The sequence below is a fragment of the Sus scrofa genome, chromosome 7, assembly GCF_054392235.1.
Source record: "Sus scrofa isolate SSC_HxYL_T2T_F1_AM1 chromosome 7, Sscrofa_HxYL_maternal_Yorkshire_Landrace_v2.0, whole genome shotgun sequence".
Lineage (NCBI taxonomy): Eukaryota > Metazoa > Chordata > Mammalia > Artiodactyla > Suidae > Sus > Sus scrofa.
In genome coordinates, this window is record NC_139389.1 from 77,049,510 (window position 1) to 77,069,496 (window position 19,987).

At 41.2% G+C, this 19,987-nt stretch overlaps 2 protein-coding genes across 14 annotated transcripts in view; one reads left to right on the forward strand and one right to left on the reverse strand.

Moving 5' to 3' along the window:
* Positions 1-4,011, reverse strand: part of AP4S1 (adaptor related protein complex 4 subunit sigma 1) — a 52,325-nt gene extending 48,314 nt beyond the window's left edge. For all 10 annotated transcript variants that reach the window (XR_014808942.1, XR_014808941.1, XM_084966279.1 and 7 more), the window contains exon 1: positions 3,871-4,011. The gene's annotated coding sequence lies outside the window, so the exon portion shown is untranslated. The remainder of the gene's footprint in view (positions 1-3,870) is intronic.
* STRN3 (striatin 3) overlaps positions 3,258-19,987 on the forward strand; it is a 106,404-nt gene continuing 89,674 nt past the window's right edge. For all 4 annotated transcript variants that reach the window (XM_021099885.2, XM_021099888.2, XM_021099887.2 and 1 more), the window contains exon 1: positions 3,258-3,751. In XM_021099885.2, the coding sequence (XP_020955544.1) occupies positions 3,470-3,751 (282 nt within the window). In that variant the 5' untranslated portion in view covers positions 3,258-3,469. The remainder of the gene's footprint in view (positions 3,752-19,987) is intronic.

Genomic DNA, 19,987 nt, shown 5'->3' on the forward strand with positions numbered 1-19,987 from the left:
TAGGGATCGAATCGGAGCTGTAGCCGCTGGCCTACACCACAGCCACAGTCACAGCAACGTGGGATGTGAGCCAAGCGACCTACACCACAGCTCACGGCAACGCCAGATCCTTAACCCACTGAGCGAGGCCAGGGATCAAGCCCGCCACCTCATGGTTCCTAGTCGGATTCCTTTCTACTGTGCCACAACAGGAACTCCTTTTTATTTTATTAAGATTATATCTTTTTGATTCACAGTGGATCACCTGGACCTGAGTATCTGAAAAACAGTAACCAGGCAAGAGATTTAATTAAAAAAAGTAAATAAGCAAACATTTGCAGTATCTGTTATGTGCAAGACTTGCTTTCACAGAGATTGGTATGACTGTCACTGAGGAGTACAAATACAGAAAATTAAAACACATGTAATGAGTATCAGGAGTTAAGCATTGGATACTATTGGGATAGGGTCTCTAAATAATTAATGTATCTAGAAAACTTCTGCCATAAGATTAGGCCATAAGGAGGATCCAAAATTTGTAGGACTTTCATATGCTATGCTAAAATTTGTGTTTTATTCTAAATCTGTTCATCACTAAAATATTTTAAGCAGGGAATGACAGGATCAGATTTGCCTTCTGAAGATCATTCAGGCATCAGGGGCAGTGGGAGACAGGGGGAAAGAAGAAGTGGGAAGGTTTAATTAAGACATGTATGAAGATAATGGAATAGATATAAAAGATACTGAGAAAGGTACTAGCTGAGGGGACTGGGTAAAGAAAAGATACTAGAATAACTATCAGGCCTCAGGTTTGAATGTGGTGCCACCTAATACCACAGGTAATAGAGTTCCTTTTTGGTTTTTTGAAGGTGGATGGGGAGGAAAAAGGATTATAAATTCAGTCTTGAGCCTAATGTACTAGTGTAAAATATGAGTAGACATGTTTCCTTCTCTCTCTTGGCCACACTGGTGGCATGCAGAAGTTCCAGGGTGAGGAATCCAACCCACACCTCAGCAGTAACAGAGCCACTGCAATGACACCACCATATCCTTAACCTGCTGTGCCACTCAGGAACTCCCTCACAAATGTTTCTTGGTGTATATGGGTCTAGAGGCAGCATAGTATTACTTTTTTTTTTTTTTTTTGGTCTTTTTAGGGCTGCACCTGTGGCATATGGAAGTTCCCAGGCTAGGGGTCCAATTGGAGCTGTAGTCGCTGGCCTAAGCCACAGCCACAGCAACGCCAGAACCTGAATCTTCATGGACACTAGTTGGGTTCACCACCGCTGAGCCACAGCAGGAACTCTGTATTTCTTTTCTTTTCTTTTTTTTTTTTTTTGTCATGGAGGTTGCCAGGCTAGGGGTCGAATTGGAGCTGTAGCTGCCGGCATACGCCAGAGCACGCCAGAGCCACAGCAACGTGAGATCCGAGCCGCGTCTGTGACCTACACCACAGCTCATGGCAACTCCTGCTGAGCGAGGCCAGGGATTGAACCCTCAACCTCATGGTTCCTAGTTGGATTCATCAACCACTGAGCCACGATGGGAACTCTGGAACTCTGTATTTCTTAACATTTTTTATGCTATGAGGCCCCTCGAAAAGGAGCAGGCTTGAATAAAGAGTTGTATGCTGGTTTCTATAAAATTGAGAAATAGTTAATAATGCTGTGACCTCAGACTTCATTTCTTATATAAATAAAACAAAGCAGAATGAGTAGCAAGTCCAATTCTCTCTCCACTGAACTATAATAAGAATAAAGCAGACATGATAAAATAAGACGTACTACTTTCTCTTTGAAACTACACCCTGAGTGGTCTTGTATATTCCACAGTTAAAATTTTATTGGTAGTAGAGAAGAAAAAAATTTAAGTGCAATCAATTCTATATGTGATTTTCCTGCTTAGCTGTAATTAATGAATCTTTTTTCCTTATCATAATGGTAAATATTATTTTTGGCTTTTTTAACCAAATGGTTGTTAGCTATATTAACTTTTAGAAACGTAACAGTTCATTAAGGATGTTCCTTGGCAACTAAGCACATTAAAAAGAAAACACACTATGGTACTTAAGATTAACCTTGTCTTTTTTGTATACATTATATTCATTCAAAACAACCCAGGAAAACATTCTTAGGCATTCACTTAGGATTTTACAATGTCTTCAGGGTCCCCTGTGGAGCAGCAGGTTAAGAATCCAGCATCATCACTGCAGCAGCTAGGGCTGTTACTGCAGCGCGGGTACACCCCTGGCCTGGGAACTTCCACATGCCATGGGCAGGGCCAAAAAAAAAGTGGGGGGGGGGAAAGAAATTTAAAAAAGGAAAAAAGATGTCTTCAGGGTGTTTATTTTCTATTTCCATCAAAAGATTCAGCTATGAATGACATTATTTTTGAGTTATTCACTTCTAAAACATCAAATTTAACCACTCTCCTTCAAAGTTTTCTTTCTTCCTCCACCTAGCTTCGAGATCTAAGGTTTTTCACGTTCCCTTATCCCAAAAGAAAAATGAAAACAATCGGTCCTGTTCCCTTCCAACCCCCCCCCCCCCCCACCAAACACACTCCATCCCAGAATAGTAAAGAAGGGAGGCAAAGTGGAACAAGTTGCGACGTGCGACAGGGAGCACAGAATTCGGTCCAAAGCCCAGAGACAGGGAATCGGCCGCTACGTCCGGGAGGATCTGGGCTATTTGCCAAAAAGAGAACGTCCCCAAAGCCCAGGGAACTGACTGGTGTTAGGAAACCAGAAAAAGAGCGAGTGACAGGCAGAGAAAGAGGCCCGATCCTCTGGGACTGCCTGAAACACGCAAGGAATGCAAAAGAAACGCCAGGAATTCAGGACCGGCGGCGGCCAGCCAGAGCGACCAGCCAGGTTAAAACTCAGCTTCGAAGGCAGAATCGCAGCCGAGACCCTTGGGTGGGAACGGCGGGGGCTGACTGAGCGAGGGAAACCCCTTGCTAGAAAGGAGGACACCTACTCGACCCCAAAGGTCGGAGTCTACAGCCCACGGGCTCCGCGGGGGCAGCCAGACACCCGAAGCGGGTCTGAGGGCGGGTCTAGGGGCGGGGCTGGCGCTCCTTCCCCGCCTCTAACGGCAACCCTGCTTCCTCAGTACGCCTGCGTAGGGTGAGGCCGGACTCTATTTGGCTACCAGGCGAGCGGCAGCAGTGGCGTTCTCTACCCGGCATGCTGCGCGGGAGCGGCGGCCCTACGTCTATCCCCTTCCCAACCCTGCCCCCTCTCGCCCTCCCACCGCGGCCCCCCCTTCCCCTAAAGTGAGTGAGTGAGACGGGCAGATGGAGGAGGGACTGTAATGGCGGCGGCCGGCAGCTCCCTGCTCTGACCCACGGCAGGCATACAGCAACAACCCCCTCCCCGCCCCTCTTCCAGCCGGCCTCCGCCCCGCCACCAGCGCGGGGCCACCTTCCCCGGCCCCTTCCCCCAGCCGTCGGCGTCTCGCCCTGCGCCCCAGTCGGGGCCCCACACACAATGGACGAGCTCGCCGGAGGCGGTGGTGGCGGCCCGGGGATGGCGGCCCCTCCACGGCAGCAGCAGGGACCTGGGGGGAACATGAGCCTTTCGTCAGGGGGGAATGGAGCAGCGGGCAGCGGAGGTCCTCCGGCCGCCGAGGGAGCCGGTCCCGCGACAGGCCCCGAGCTGTCCCGGCCGCAGCAGTACACTATCCCGGGGATCCTGCACTACATCCAGCACGAGTGGGCTCGGTTCGAGATGGAACGGGCGCACTGGGAGGTGGAGCGGGCCGAACTGCAGGTACCTCCTTGGGGTTGGTGTGCGGGACAGCAGCGGCGGCGGGGTTGTCTGCCCGGGGGGTGGGGCCGGAACTCCCCTCATTCGGAGCTCGAGGCCTAGGGAGGCCGAGAGGAACCTACCTGCGCGGCTGGATGGGTGATGGTCCTGGCGACGGCTCTTCCTAGAGTCCCCCTCCCCTTTTACCGCACAAGCTTGTTACCCAGCCCTCTCTAGCTGCGCGGTGCGGGCTTCCTTGGGGCAGCCATTTTGGCTTTTAGTATGGCGTCCGCGGGGGCTCCTTCGGAGGCCGCCTGCCCGGGCCTCCGGGTCTTGGGGCTGAGTTCCTCTCTGTGGGAAAGTTCCTGGCGTGGGGCTGCTGGGCACTGAACTTGCTCTCGTTTGTACCTCGTGAAATGGAGAACCCGAGGAGAAGGACTGGCATGGGCATTTTACCACCTTTTCCCGAACCACCCCTCTTTTCGAGTTGACTTGCCTGACCCCCTCCCCCGGAGTTGGTAGCTCTTACTAGTTGACAGCCAGGCTTCTTTCCAGAGCTGCCACCGAGCACAATGGCTTGCGGCTGACCTGTGAAGTTTTCATTTCCTGCCGCCAACTTTAAGTGTCTACTTACCTGGGATGCTGCCTTACTCACTTAGATTCCCTTTGACTTCTTCCTTAGTGACTGACTCATCAACACTTCTCTGTGCTGAATTTTTCTTTTTGGAGTACCCTTCACCGGGCTCCCCCTTCTCCATCCCCCATCTTTACCCATAAAAAGCCTATCCAGAGTATCTGTCCTGTCTTTTTGAAACGACTGAGGGAAGATTTGATATTAGCTTGAAGTAAAAAGTACTTGTCTCAACGGTACTAACTCAAGTAAAGGAAGCAATGTTAAATATTCTCAGGATCCTCCATAATTGAGCCGAACTCAATTTTAAGATGAAACTTGGATAGGTTGGTTTACCTAACTTTTGGAAGATGTTGGTAGTTTAAGGGCTTTTATCTTGGATTTGAGAGTGGCTATAACTTTTAAAAAGGATTATTCAACCCTTTTGGATGTTTGTATTTATTTTTAAATTCCTTTCCAAGGCAGATTTAGGCTTAGAAGAAAAAAAAAAGGGTGCATCTAAATAGTGTTGCACCTGTTCTTCATAGTGGTATATATTTAGCATGTAAGCAGTATTGTTCACTGACATGTATGTCATATATGCCTTGGGTGAATAGTTAGGAAAATGTAGTGTTGTAAGAAGGAAGATTGGATTAACTTAAAAAGAGTGTGCCCTCAATATATATATCTTCAGTTTGATTTGGAACTAGTCGACTTTTGACTCCACAAAGTGGGTAAAGTTAAACTTTTAAAAAGTAAAACATATATTTTGAGACTTTGTCAAGTCTTGAGGAAATTAATTATAAATTAACACCTGTTAGTCAATTCAGTGTTTTAGCATTGTACTTTGATATACCACTGAGCTTTTAAAAATATGGCTTAAAAAGCTTAAGTGAAAATTGTTTAAAAATATAACTTAAAAAGCTTAAGTCAAAATTGTTGTTAACTTGTGTATAGTCTGTTTTAAAATATCTCTATGTATATACTTAATATTCTGTATGAGTCATGTATTTTTAAAAATTTTCATTGAGGTTTAGACTCACTAAATAATGCTTCACAACTCCTTGATACCATGTTTATAACCTTTTTACTGTTGTAGGAAAGCTTGAATTTAAACACTTTTCAAGCTAGCAAGTGCATTAGTCATTCATAGCCTTCACTGCTTGCTGTAAGTAGCTGAAAAATGTCTTGTGTCCAATTTGGTAAAATCTGTACAACATTGAGGCCTATCTATATTGTCCGCCCTAGTCTTTACTTTCTCTTCTAGTTCTCTTCTTGACAGTAACAGAAATGTCTTTTAAGGACGATTCATTTTGCTTGCTTGCTTTCAGTTTATTTACTATTGAAATATTTAGTTCTGATAAAGCCATTCTAAACTTTCTTTGCTTATTTTAAAGAAGTTCTACAGTGTTTTTAGCCTCACTTTTTTCCCAGGGATTTTTTTTTTATCAATTCACACTGATTCTTCTGTAATAAAATGTTCATGATTGTGTTTGTGTGTTTTTGCCCTATATTTCTAAAATGTTTTCTTGGGCTCCTTCGTTCATAGGTCTCCAGGTTTGTTTTTAGAACATTTGCTTTACATGCCTTCAGTCTTTAGTAAGAATGATTGTGAGGTGCACATTTAAAAATGTGTGTGTTGAGGAGTTCCTGTCGTGGCTCAGTGGTTAACGAATCCAATTAAGAACCATGAGGTTGTGGGTTCGATCCCTGGTATTGCCGTGAGCTGTGGTGTAGGTTGCAGACGCAGCTTGGATTCCGAGTTGCTGTGGCTCTGGTGTAGGCGTGGCAGTTACGGCTTAGATTAGACCCCTATCCTGAGAACGTCCATATGCCGGGGGTGTGGCCCTAGAAAAGGCAAAAAGACCAAAAAAAAAAAAAAAAAAAAAAAGTTGAATAAAAAAGTTATTGAGGGAGTTCCTGTCGTGGCGCAGTGGTTAACGAATCCGACTAGGAACCATGAGGTTGCGGGTTCGGTCCCTGCCCTTGCTCAGTGGGTTAAGGATCCGGCGTTGCTGTGAGCTGTGGTGTAGGTTGCAGACGCGGCTCGGATCCCGCGTTGCTGTGGCTCTGGCGTAGGCCAGTGGCTACAGCTCCGATTTGACCCCTAGCCTGGGAACCTCCATATGCCGCGGGAGCGGCCCAAGAAATAGCAAAAACAACAACAACAACAAAAAAGACAAAAGACAAGAAAAAAAAAAAAAAAGTTATTGGAAGAGTTTAAGTGAAGCATGAATGGATTTAAACTATAAACTTAAATTTATTTTTGAGAAAGATAACATAGGAGTTCCTTTGTGGCTAACGAACCTGACTAGTATCCATGAGGATGCAGTTTCTATCCCTGGCCCCCCTCTGTAGGTTAAGGATCCCAGTTGTCCTGAACTGCAGTGTAGGTTACAGATGTAGCTTGAACCTGGCGTGGCTGTGGTGTAGGCCAGCAGCTGCAGCTCCAGTTTGACCCCCTAGCCTGAGAACATCCTTAGGCCTGGCATGTGACCCTAAAAAAAAAAAAAAAAAAAAGGAAAGAAAGATAACATAGAAATAGGACAACTTGCATATCATTGTTGTATACAGTGTTAAGTACATTGTTCATCTATACATGTATTTAAAGCATACATTCAGTGTTAAAACTATTTAATAATGAATACAAAGAGGCTAAAGTATATCTAATTTTGATGTAAATTTTCAATATGTAATTATATTTTTCCTAGCTTTTGGAAGGATTTTAAACTTGAACTGTGCTCTGTGGTTCTCTTTTCTGTAAAACGAATTTTGGGTAAAAGGTTTTTCTTAGGAAGTTGGAATTAAACCAAAAGATGTCATAAAGGTCTTTTTTTTTTTTTTTGTCTTTTTGCCATTTCTGGGGCTGATCCCATGGCATATAGAGGTTCCCAGGCTAGGGGTCAAATCGGAGCTGTAGCTGCTGGCCTACGCCAGAGCCACAGCAACACCAGAGCCACAGCAAAACCAGATCTGAGTCACATCTGTGACCTACACCACAGCTCACGGCAATGCTGGATCCTTAACCCACTGAGCAAGGCCAGGGATCGAACCTGCAGCCTCATGGTTCCTAGTCCTATGATTTTATTACTACTCTTGAAACCACTGTGTTGTCATCTTGACATTTTTTGTAGAAATAGAATCTGACTTGTGAGCTCCCGTGGCATGCCAGGTCTAGTTAGTTTATATATTTTGGAGATATGTCCTTAGATTTTTTTTTTTTTTTGTCATTAGTATGTAATAAATGCACTTATGGTGTATACAAAATGCTTGTTTGTCAACTATGAAAAGATGACAGAAGTCATATTTAGAAAATGCAGTCCTAGAGTTTTTATTCTAAAACTACTAATTCTCCAGCAAAAATAAACTTTTCATTAGTGTTTGTGTTTGCACACTCTGGCATACAAATTTGCTATAACGTGACAGCTATATTGGCACCTAAAGACCTTAATAGGAGATATTTTTCTTAGACATAATTTGACTTCTTCATTTTTAACGGGGGGGGGTGATCTGTTTCCTCTGTAAATCTTTTATTGTCAACATTTTCTTAGGGTTGTCTAGAATAATGATTTGCAAATCCTCTTTCCTTTTCTACAACAAGATTTCTATAAACCTACTAAGAAATTACAAAAAATAAAAACAATATAGAGATTTTTCCTAAGGTGATCCTTTTATTCTGAAAGTTTTAGCCTTCATAAATTTTTGCAGTTACTGGAGTTCTTGTGGTAATTGAGCGGGTTAAGAACCTGGAGTTCTCCTGGTGGAGCAGTGGAAACGAATCCAGGGATGTGGGTTCTATCCCTGGCCTCGCTCAGTGGGTTAAAGATCCAGTGTTGCTGTGAGCTATGATGTAGGTCTCAGATGCAGCCTGGATTCCACGTTGCTGTGGCTGTGGTGTAGACTGGCAGCTGAAACTCCAGTTCGACCCTTAGCCTGGGAATTTCCACATGCCATGGGTTCAGCCCTTAAAAAGGCAAAAAAAAAAAAAAAAAAAAAAAGTAGAAGAACCTGATGTAATGTCCATGAGAATGGGGGTTCAATCCCTGGCCTTGCTCCCTGTATTAAGTATCTGGCATTGCCATGGCTACAACATAAATTGCAGATGTGCCTTGGACCTTGTGTTGCTATGACTGTGGTGTAGGCCAGAAGCTGCAGCTCTGATTCAGCCCCTATCTGGGGAAGTTCCATATGCCACAAGTGTGGCCATAAAAAGAAAAAAAATTTGCTGTTAGCATAGTTTCCCTCTTTCAAATGATAATAAAAATAGAGGAAATTTTTTTTATTTGATAGAATTGAATTCATAATCTTACATCATATTCTCTCTTTTTGTTTTTGTTTTGTTTTGTTTGGCCATGCCATGTGGAAGTTCCTGGGCCAGGGATTGAAACCCGGCTATAGCAGGGACCCAAGCCACTGCAGTGATAATACCAGATCCCTAACTCCTTACTCCACAAGAGAACTCTCCCTGTTCTTTTTGAAGTCTTTCAAAACAAAAAGTATTGAGACCACTATACTAATACACCATACTTATCTAGATTTTTTTTCTCTGCTTTACCCTGATGTATAGTCTTTTTTGCTTTATTCTCTCCTTACGTCTGTCTGAACAATGGTTTTTCTTTTGGTGGTTTACTTTTAAGTTCCAAGTCTTGAGGCCTTCTTATAGATCATACGCACTTAACCAACACTTTCTGCTATTGACAGTTTCTTCCTCAAACTTCTTTTTTTCTTTTGGCCTCCATTCTGTAAGTCTTTTTTTGCTTTTTAGGGCTGTACCCATGGCATATGGAAGTTCCTAGGCTAGGGGTTGAGTCAGAGCTACAGCTGCTGGCCTATGCCACAGCCACAGCATTGCCAGATCCAAGCCACGTCTGCCACCTACACCACAGCTCACGGCAATGCTGGAACCCCAACCCATTTGAGCAAGGCCAGGGATTGAACCCACATCTTCATGGATGCTAGTCAGATTCTTTTCTGCTGTGCCACAACGGGAACTCCTGTAATTCTTTATTTTCTTGTTGATTCACTTAACACTTTTCTTCATGTGTTTCCTCTCCTTTGTCCCCAGTTGTTGTAACTTGGGCTTTTGGTTCTCATATTTTCCAAGTGTTTGCTAATTGTTATTCCAGTTCTTTAGTATTTAGACCTTTAATCCTAAAACAACTCAGTGAGGTTGGCACAGTTGGTCTCTTATGTCGTTGCTTTGTTTTGACACTAGAATATTGGGTCCCAGAGATTAAATAATCTGCCAAAGATTATGTAACTAGGATTAGCAGAGCTGGGATTTGAACCTGTGCCGGTTACCTCTAAGGACCATGTTCTTAGTTACTACTTTATCTTTGACTTCCAGATGTCTCAGATATATTTCTAACTTACTGTTTAACTTTTCTACTTCAAATCCAATACATCCATTTTTCAGTTCATCTCAAATGCCTGCCTTCCCCCCACCACAAAATACATTTAACTTGCTCATTTTTCCTTATTCCCTGTTACTCTTAATGTTTAATATTATCCTTCCCATTGGTAGATGCTAAAGAGTTCAGTGGGTCCTTTTAAATTTGTTGGGTGTTTGAGTTTTATTGATGGTGTTAGAACTATTCACTCAATATATTTGAGTGTTACTTTGTGCTAGGTACTGGGTATATAATGATGTGTGAAACAAGGACCTTGCTCATAGTGGAGCTTGTACTCTAAATATAATAAAATTGAGAATTCCCATTGTGGCTCAACAGGTTATGAACCTAACTAGTGTCCATGAGGGTGCGGGTTCAATCCCTGGCATCACTCAGTGGGTTAAGTATCCAGTGTTGCTGTGAGCTGTGGTGTGGGTCACAGACGAGGCTCAGATCATGCTTTGCTGTGGCATAGGCCAGCAGCTGTAGCTCTGGTTTGACCCCTAGTCTGGGAACTTTAACTGCAGGTGTGGCCCTAAATAGCAAAAAATAAAATGAAATGTGCTAAGTCAGAAATTAACAGGATCTGAGAAAATAAATGGTGATGGGAAACTTGTGTAGTGAGCTTTCACATAGACAGCTTTTTTTCTTCTGTAGGGCTGCACATGTGGCATATGGAAGTTCCCAGGCTACGGTTTGACTGGGAGCTGCAGCTATTGGCCTGTGCCACAGACACCGGCCTATGCCACAGCTATAGCAACCTGAGCATCTGAGTAACATCTTTGACCTACTCTGCAGCTTTGGGCAAAGCTGGATCCTTAACCAACTGGGTGAGGCCAGGGATGGAACCTGCATCCTCACGGATACTAGTTGGATTCATTTCCTAAGAGCCACAAGGAGAATGTCAGTCTTTCTATCTCTGGGTTTACCTATTGTGGACATCTCATATAAATGCAGTCATACAATATGTGGCATTTTGTGAATGGCTTCTTTCACTTAAGATAATGTTTTCAGGGGTCGTCTATGTTGTAGCATTTAACAGTACTTTTTATTCCTTGTGAGTGAATAATACTCTAATTCTGTTGTATGGATATACTACATTTTGTTTACTCATCAGTTGGTGGGTATTTCTTCTTTTTGGCTGGTATGAAAAATGTTGTTATTAACATTTATGTACAAGTTTTAGTATAGTTGTTAATAATAGTTGTTAATACATTTAGTAGTTAATATATGTATTCAGTTCTCCTAAGTATATACACAGGAGTGGAATTGCTGGGTCATGTTCGGCCTTTTGAGGAACCTGCCAAACTGTTCTCCAAGTGACTGCACCACTTTACTTCCCACCAGCAATGCAGGAGGGTTCCAGGGCCAGCCTTACATTTTTTTTTTTTTTTTTGCAACTTTGATATATTTTTATTATTAAAATTCTTTTACAAAATGCCTTTCCTTTGAATTTACTTAAATTATTATTTTTGATTGCCAGTTGTTTTCTTTCTCCTTTTGTCTCTCCCATAGACTTTATTTTTTAGAGCAATTTTATTTTTATAGCAAAGGGTAGCTGAAAGTACAGACAGTTCCCACGTAACCCCTCCCCCATCAAAACCTTCCCCACAGGCAGTAGCTATGGTTTACATTAGAGTTTACTCTCTGTCTTGTACTTTCTTTGGGGTTTGACAAATGGATAATGACGTATCCACCTTTATAGTGAACTGTTTTCACTGCCCTAAAAATCCCTGTGCTCCACCTATTCCTTCTTCCTTCACCCAAACCCCTGGTAACTACTGCTCTTTTTACTATCTTTTTACTATGGTTTTGCTTTTTCCAGAAGATCACATAATTGGAACCATACAGTGCATAGCCTTTTCAGACTGGCTTTGCCTTAGTAATGTGCATTTAAGGCTCCTCCTTAAATGTCTTTTTGTGGTTTGATTGATCTTTTCTTTTTAGTGCCGAAAAATATTCTGTTGTATATATGTACCACAGTTTGTCTAGTCACCTCTTGAAGGATATTTCCACTGCTTCCAAATGTTAGCAAGGCAATTGTGAGTAAATGTTTATGTACAGGTCTTTGCGTGAGTATAAGTTTTCAAGTAATTTGGATAAGTACCAAGGAGCTTGATTGCTGGATTCTATGTTAAAAGTATGTTAAGTTTTTTTTTTTGTTTTTTTTTTTTTTTTTGTCTTTTTGCTATTTCTTGGGCCGCTCCCGTGGCATATGGAGGTTCCCAGGCTAGGGGTCCAATCAGAGCCGTAGCCATCAGCCTATGCCAGAGCCACAGCAACGCAGAATCCGAGCCACGTCTGCAACCTACACCACAGCTCACAGCAACGCCAGATCCTTAACCCACTGAGCAAGGGCAGGGATCGAACCCGCAACCTCATGGTTCCTAGTCAGATTCGTTAACTACTGCACCACAACGGGAACTCCTTTTGCCCATTTTTAAACTGCATTCTCTGTATTTTGGCATTTGCTTTTGGATGGATTGATGTTGAACATTGTTTTCACTCATTTATGAGTAATTGTTCAGTAAATGGCAGTCATTTTACTTATAACAGTTATGTATTTACCTTAAAAGGTACATTATTGACATAATTTAAAGGAATGACTGGAGTTCCCATCGTGGCTCAGTGGTTAGCCAATCCGACTAGGAACCTTGAAGTTGCGGATTCAATCCCTGGCCTTGCTCAGTAGATTAAGGATCCGGCGTTGCCGTAAGCTGTGGTATAGATTGCAGACATGGCTCAGTTCCCGAGTTGCTGTGGCTCTGGTGTAGGCCGGGGGCTATAGCTCCACTCGACCCCTAGCCTGGGAACCTCCATATGCCATGGGAGCGGCCCAAGAAATGGCAAAAAGACAAAAAATAAAAATAAAAAGTAAATGAAGGAATGACTAATTGTAATATCATCTTGACTTCGGCTGTCCTTCCAGAGAAGCTATCAAAGGTAATGATTAAATTTATTTTATCTGGAGATAATGGTAAGAGAGTGAGACCTATGATGGTTCCAAAAGTTAATGAATCATCATAATTACTTGGGATACTTTAATAATAAATATTTCCACAATCTCACCCTGCTCATTGTGATTCACTAGTCTTAGGTGGAATCGGTTTTCAAAAAGTATAGCTGATGATTCTGATTTATCAACCAAGTTTGGAATCCTGTATGATCAGTGTTTCTTAATGATTTGGTATAATCCAGTTCTCCAGCCTATTTCTCTTGAACATTATTATTCCTCTTACTGACATTTTATTTTATTTTATTGTTGATATTTTAAACTTGAGCAGTATATCATTCCCTTTTGTGCACTCACAGTGGTGTGCACTGTGTGTACTTACATTATTGCACTATATTTTCACTTTCTGCTTTCCAGTACTATGGAAGCCACTTGTTAATAGGAACTTACTGGTTAATATGCTATGAATTTTTTTTTTCCAATTCAGTTGGAACACATTGTTTGATGACATAGATGAAAGCGTTATGTGAACATAAAAAGAACTATTAATAATAACACCTGTTAATATTTATTAACATTTAATGAATTCTTTCTGTATGTTGGGAATCATTCCAACTTTCATACTATCCCTAAATCATTGGTAAAAATTATTTCCATTATAGAGAGAAGGAAACACTAACAAGAGGTTAAATGACTTGCTTAACATTAAATAGTAAGTACGTAGTGAAGCCAGGTGCTGCAGAGCTACTTTTGACCAGTTATGCTATCTTAAGGTAATACCTATGCCTGGTATTCTTTGGGACCAGCTAAGTGATAAAGAACTATGAACAAGTGACTATTTAATAGGCTCCTTGTCCCAAGATTTAAAAAGGCTATGTATAACTAAAGCAATTACAAATGTGTTGCAAAATTTTAGATCTTCTTTAGATAGACTTTGTGAAAAAATTTTAAAATTCTAATTAAAGGGAGTTCCTGTAGTGGCTCAGTGGTTAACGCATCCAACTAGGAACCATGAGGTTTTGGGTTCGCTCCCTGGCCTCCCTCAGCAGGTTAACAATCCGGCATTGCCATGAGCTGTGGTGTAGGTCACAGATGTGGCTCGGATCCCGTGTTGCTGTGGCTCTGGCGTAGGCTGATGGCTACAGCTCCGATTAGACCCCTAGCCTGGGAACCTCCACATGCCATGGGTGTGGCTCTAACAAGACAGAAATACAAAAAAAAAAAAAAAAAAAAAAAGAAGGAGTGAGAAAGATAAACCAAGAAAAAGAAGTAGAAGATGGTCGGATGTGAAGAGGAATAAAGACAATGACTGAGAAACGATGAGTGATATGCATTAGCAGTTGTCTCAGATAAAACTATTTCAGAATGGCCTAGAGTAACATTTATGGCTTTTTGCCAGAGCTTTGAAAGGTGATCCAGGGAGTTGTCGTGGCTCAGTGGTTCAGTGGTTAATCCGACTAGAAACCATGAGGTTGCGGGTTCAATCCCTGGCCTTGCTCAGTGGGTTAAGGATCCTGCATTGCCGTGAGCTGTGGTGTAGGTTGCAGAGTGGCTGGGATCCCGCGTTGCTGTGGCTCTGGCGTAGGCTGGCAGCTACAGCTCCAAATCGACCCCTAGCCTGGGAACCTCCATGTGCCGCGGGTGTGACCCTAAAAAGACAAAAAAATAAAAAATATAATAAAATGAAAAGTGATCGGGACTTTATAAGCTTATACTAAAAAAGAGAGGGTGGGAATAGAGATGGAGATTCTAGAAAGTCTGTAATTATGAGCTTTTACTATTTTGTATATATCACTGCATTCTGGTCATTTTCTTAGTAGTGAATGTAATTTTAGACTTTGTTTATTGTCCCCTTAAGATTGTTGTAAGTTCTTTGAGAGGAAGGACCTGTGTTTTTTTTCTTTTCATTTTAACCTCATGTATACCTAATGTGACAGTAAAGGGTCTGGCACACAGCTAGGTGTTTGCTAAATATTTGTGGGGTTTTTTTTTAAATGATTTTTATTTGTTTCTGTTGTAGCTGGTTCACAGCCAATTTTCTACTGTACATTAAGGTGACCCAGTTACACATACACGTATACATTCCTTTTTCTCACATTATCATGTTACCTCATAAGTGACTAGATATAGTTCCCAGTACTATACAGCAGCATCTCATTGCTTATCCATTCCAAAGGCAATAGTTAGCATCTGTTAATCCCAAATTCCTAGTTCATCCCACTCCTTCCCTCTTCCCCTTGGCAACCACAAGTCTGTTCTCCATGACTATGATTTTCTTTTCTGTGGAAAGGTTCATTTGTGTTGTATATTAGATTCCAGATATAAGTGATTATTTGGTATTTGTCTCTTTCTGACTTCACTTAGTATGAGAGTCTCTAGTTCCATCCATGTTGCTGCAAGTGGCATTACTTTGTCCTTTTTTATGGCTGAATAGTGTTCCATTGTGTATATATACCATGTCGTCTTAATCCATTCATCTATCTGTGGACATGTGGGTTGTTTCCATGTCTTGGCTATTGTGAATAGTGCTGCAGTGAACATATGGGTGCATGTGTCTTTTTCAAGGAAAGTTTTGTCGGGGTATATGCCCAAGAGTGGGGTTGCTGGGACATATGGTAGTTCTGTATATGGTTTTCTAAGGTACCTCCATACTGTTTTCCACAGAGATTGTACAATTTACATTCCCACCAGCAGTGCTGGAGGGTTCCCTTTTCTCCACACCCTCTCCAGCATTTGCTGTTTGTGAACTTAACTAATGATGGCTGTTGTATCTGGTGTGAGGTGGTACCTCATTGTAGTTTTGATTTGCATTTCTCTGATAATTTGTGATGTTGAGCCTTTTTTCATGTGCTTATTGGCCATCTGTATATCTTCTTTGGAAAAATGTCTATTCAGGTCTTTTGCCCATTTTTCAATTGGGTTGTTGGCTTTTTTGCTGTTGAGTTGTATAAGCTGTTTGTATATTTTGGATATTAAGCCCTTGTCAGTTGCATCATTTGAAACTGTTTTCTCCCGTTCTGTAAGTTGTCTTTTTGTTTTCTTTTTGGTTTTCTTTGCTGTGCAAAAGCTTGTCAGTTTGATTTAGGTCCCCTTGATTTATTTTTGCTTTTATTTCTGTTGCTTTGGGAGACTCACCTGAGAAAACATTTATAAGGTTGATGTCAAAGAATGTTTTGCCTATGTTCTCTTCTAGGAGTTTGATGGTGTCTTGTCTTTCGTTTAAGTCTTTAAACCATTTTAAGTTTATTTTTGTGCATGGTGTGAGGGTGTGTTCCAGTTTCATTGATTTACATGTGACTGTCCAGTTTGCCTAGCACCACTAAATATTCGTTAAGTAAGTGAAGTTGCTGAGGACATTGCATTAAGCAGGTAGATATGAGAAGCTGAATTGTAGTTTTTATAGTACATATAGGGATAAATGCCCACAAAATAGAGATAACATCAGTAGTAAATTACTGCTCTTCCCTGACCCCCTCATTGATGTTGGAATAAAACCAAACTTTGTTTTTTGTTATAAAGTATTCAGAATGCCTTATTCCTGTTTCCCCCTCCTGGGAAATGAAATGTAAGAGAAATCACAACTTCACTTAAAATGAATCTGTGCTTGGGATTAATGCATGGGTGTAGGGTACAGGTGGGGTTGCTTTTTCCTCTTAAATTATAATGAATGATTTTAATGCAGGTTGTTAATTGACTAGGCATTGCTTATGATAAACTGAAAATAAAAGAATTCCATATTATGTTCTAAGTTAGCTGTGTTAAAAGTATATTGAACAACTGAGCACAAATGTTCTAAAATACCTTTGTGATTTCTTCTTGATGGGATAATCAGAAACTTTTCTGTTTTCCTTATTTTTTTAAAAAAAAAAAGACCCAGCAAACATAAAGTAGGTATTTTCTTTTTTTGAAACTGGTGTTTCAAAAGTGGATTGTTTCTTTTTGTGTTTGTGTTTTTAGGGCCTCACTAGCCTGTGGAAGTTCCCAGGCTAGGGGTCGAATTGGAGCCATGGCTACTGGCCTACGCCACAGCTACATCAGATCTGAACCTCATCTAAGACCTATGTTGCAGTTTTGCAACCACGCCAGATCCTTAACCTATTGAGTGAGGCCAGGGATCTAACCAGCATCCTCGTGGATGCTAGTCAGGTTCTTAACCCACTGAGCCACAACAGCAACTCCAAAAGTGTATTGTTTCTTTATGCATATATATAAAGAGAGGAGAAAAAGAGACACACACACGGGTAGACAGACAGACACCTTTGAAACATACTTTATTGGAGTTGCTGCTGTGATGCAATGGATTCTTTGGCCTCTGCAGCTCAGGGATGCAGGTTCAATCCCCTGAGCAGCAGTGTGGGTTAAGGATCCAGCGTTGCTGTACCTGTGGCAGGTTCTAACTGTGGCTCTGATCTGATCCCTCGCCTGGGAACGCCATAGGCCACAGGGTGGACAAAAAAGAAAAAAAAAAAAAAAAAAGAAAGAAAAGGAAAAAAAAATTTATCCTAAAACAGGAAGTTGAATTTAGTTTTTTAATGAATTCATATACTACTTTATCTTTTCCCCATTTCCTTTTTTTTAAAAGATTTCTTTAGAAACTTCCAAATACAGTTTTTTACTCATGAATATGTTTATAATGTTTAAAATTTTTGTTTTGTGATTGGATTTATTTTTAAAGTTTACATTAATTTTCAATTCTTAGTTATTATTAGTCATTTATATTAAAATTAAGCTACAGGAATGTCTAAAGTAGTGACTTTTGGGTAATCTTAATCTTCTAGGAACAGTACTGCTTTTGGGGTGTATATGTTTTCAGAACTTTTTCTGTGCAGTAGTCCCCCTTTATCCACAGGGACTATGTTCTAAGACCTCCAATCGATGCCTGCAACCATGGATAGTACCTAACCTTATGTATACTCTGAGAGTTTATCACACATCTTACATCTCCTTTTACTGTACTGCCATATATGTAATAAAATTAAATTGTTAGCATTTACATTATTGTGACCATATAAAATTTTTGTGAGTCAAGGAGTGTAATAGTTTGTGTGATATAATTTGTGAGTCAAAAAGTATAGTGAATAGTCTTCTGTACAATTTCTCTTGTTTTTCTTGGCATTATTTGCCTCTTTTTTTTTGTTTGCTTAGTTTCCTCTTGCTAATTTTCCGAAAGGTGTTACACATCCGTCAAGATTTTTAAATACTCAGGCACATCACTTTATATGTTAGTTCTGCCTGTTGTGTGGAAGGTGCGGAGTGAGGAGGACTTAACTTGCAGAACTGTTGTTTTCCTTGCTGTTATCTAAAGTTGTTCTTTTTTTTTTTTTTGGCCTTTTCAGGGCAGCACCCACTGCATATGAAAGTTCCTAGGCTAGGGGTCCAGTCAGAGCTGTAACTGCTGGCCTATGCCACAGCAAAGTAGGATCCAAGCTTCTGCGACCTACACCACAGCTCACAGCAACCCCTGATACTTAACCCACTGAGTGAGGCCAGGGATGGAAACCGCAACCTCATGGTTCCTGGTTGGATTCATTTCTGCTGCGCCACAACAGGAACTCCTAGAGTTGTTCTTAAGACTGGTGTTATTCTGAAACTTCTGTCCTCTGTTCAAAGAGGAAATCCTCCCTCCTTTGTTTTCCTAAACTGGCTCCCATTCTACCTCCAGTCTGGCTTATTTAATCCTGTTTGGTTGAAATATGTTATCTAGTTGGTTTTCTTCTTTAAAAAATTTTATTGGAGTGCAGTAGATTTACAGTGTTATATTAGTTTCAGGTATGCAGGAAAGTGATTATTATATATATATGTATATCCATTCTTTTTTCAGATTCTTTTCCCATATAGGTTTTTAGAGAATATTGAATAGAATTCCATGTGCTGTGCACTAGGTCCTTGTTGGTTATCTGTTGTAGGTATAGTACTGTGTTAATTCCAAACTCCTGATTTGTCCCTTTCTCCCCTCCCACATTTCCACTTTTGTAACCCTGAATTTGTTTTTGAGATCTGTGAGTCTGTTTGTGTTTTGTAAATTCATTTGTATCTGTTTTTTGTTTTGTTTCATTTTTGGCTACACATATGGAAGTTCCTAGGCCAGGGATTAAATCCAAGCTTCTGCTGTGATGTATGCCACAGCTTCTGCAATGCTGGATCCTTAACCCATTGCACCATGGTGGGAGCTCCTGTATCAATGTTTTAATTAGATTCCATTTTTAATTAATTAATGTATGTAAGTGATATCATATATTTGTCTTTTTCTCTGACATAGTATGATAATTTCTGGGTCCATCCATGTTGTTATAAATGGCATTATTTTGTTCTTTTTGCGACTAATATTCCATTGTACATTTGTACCACATTTTCTTTATCCATTCCTCTGTCAGTGAATATTTCGGTTGCTTCTATGTCTTGGCTGTTGTAAGTAGTGCTGCAATGAACATTGAGGTACATGTATCTTTTTCTAGTTATTTCTTGAGGAAAGTTGTATGGGAGGTAAATTTTAGGGACTTGTAATTTTTTTTTTAATCTATATGTCATTTTCACACTTGATTGTTGGTTTGACTAGAAATAAGTTTCTATCAACATTTCAAAGACATTTCTCTTGTCTTTCCTGCCTGCCCCTTAGGTTTCCTTTTTTTTTCAGGCTGCACCTGCAGCATGTGGAGGTTCCCAGGCTAGGAGTTGAATTGGAGCTACAGCTGCCAGCCTACCCCATAGCCACAGCAACGCTATTTCTGAACCACATCTATGACCTATACCACAGTGCACAGCAACGTTGGATCCTTAACCCACTGAGCAAGACCACGGATCGAACCTGCATCTTCATGGATACTAGTCAGATTCGTTAACTGCTGACCCATGATGGGAACTCCTCTTTTTTTTCATTTGGCTGTGCCCATGGCATAAGTGAGTTCCCAAGCCCGGCACTGAACCTGAGGCACAGCAGTGACAATGTAGTTAGCTAGGCCACCAGGGAACTCCCATTTCTCTTGTCTTGAACTTTCAGTGTTGCTTTTTGTTTTTGGCCATGCCTGCAGTATGTGGAAGTTCCAGGCCAGGGATTGAACCAGTGCCACAGCATTGACCTGAGCCACTGCAGTGATAATGTCGGATCCTTAATCCACTGAGCCGCAGGAAAACTCCTCAGTGTTTTTGAAGAGTTTGATGCTGTTCTGATTCTTGATTCTTTTCTTTGTATATGTGATTTGAATTTTTTCTAGGTATCTTTTGTTTATCCCGTTATTCAATTTAATGAAAATGAGTATCTTGTCAGGCTCTGAGAATTCTCTTCATAGTCCAGTATTTCTCAACAGAGG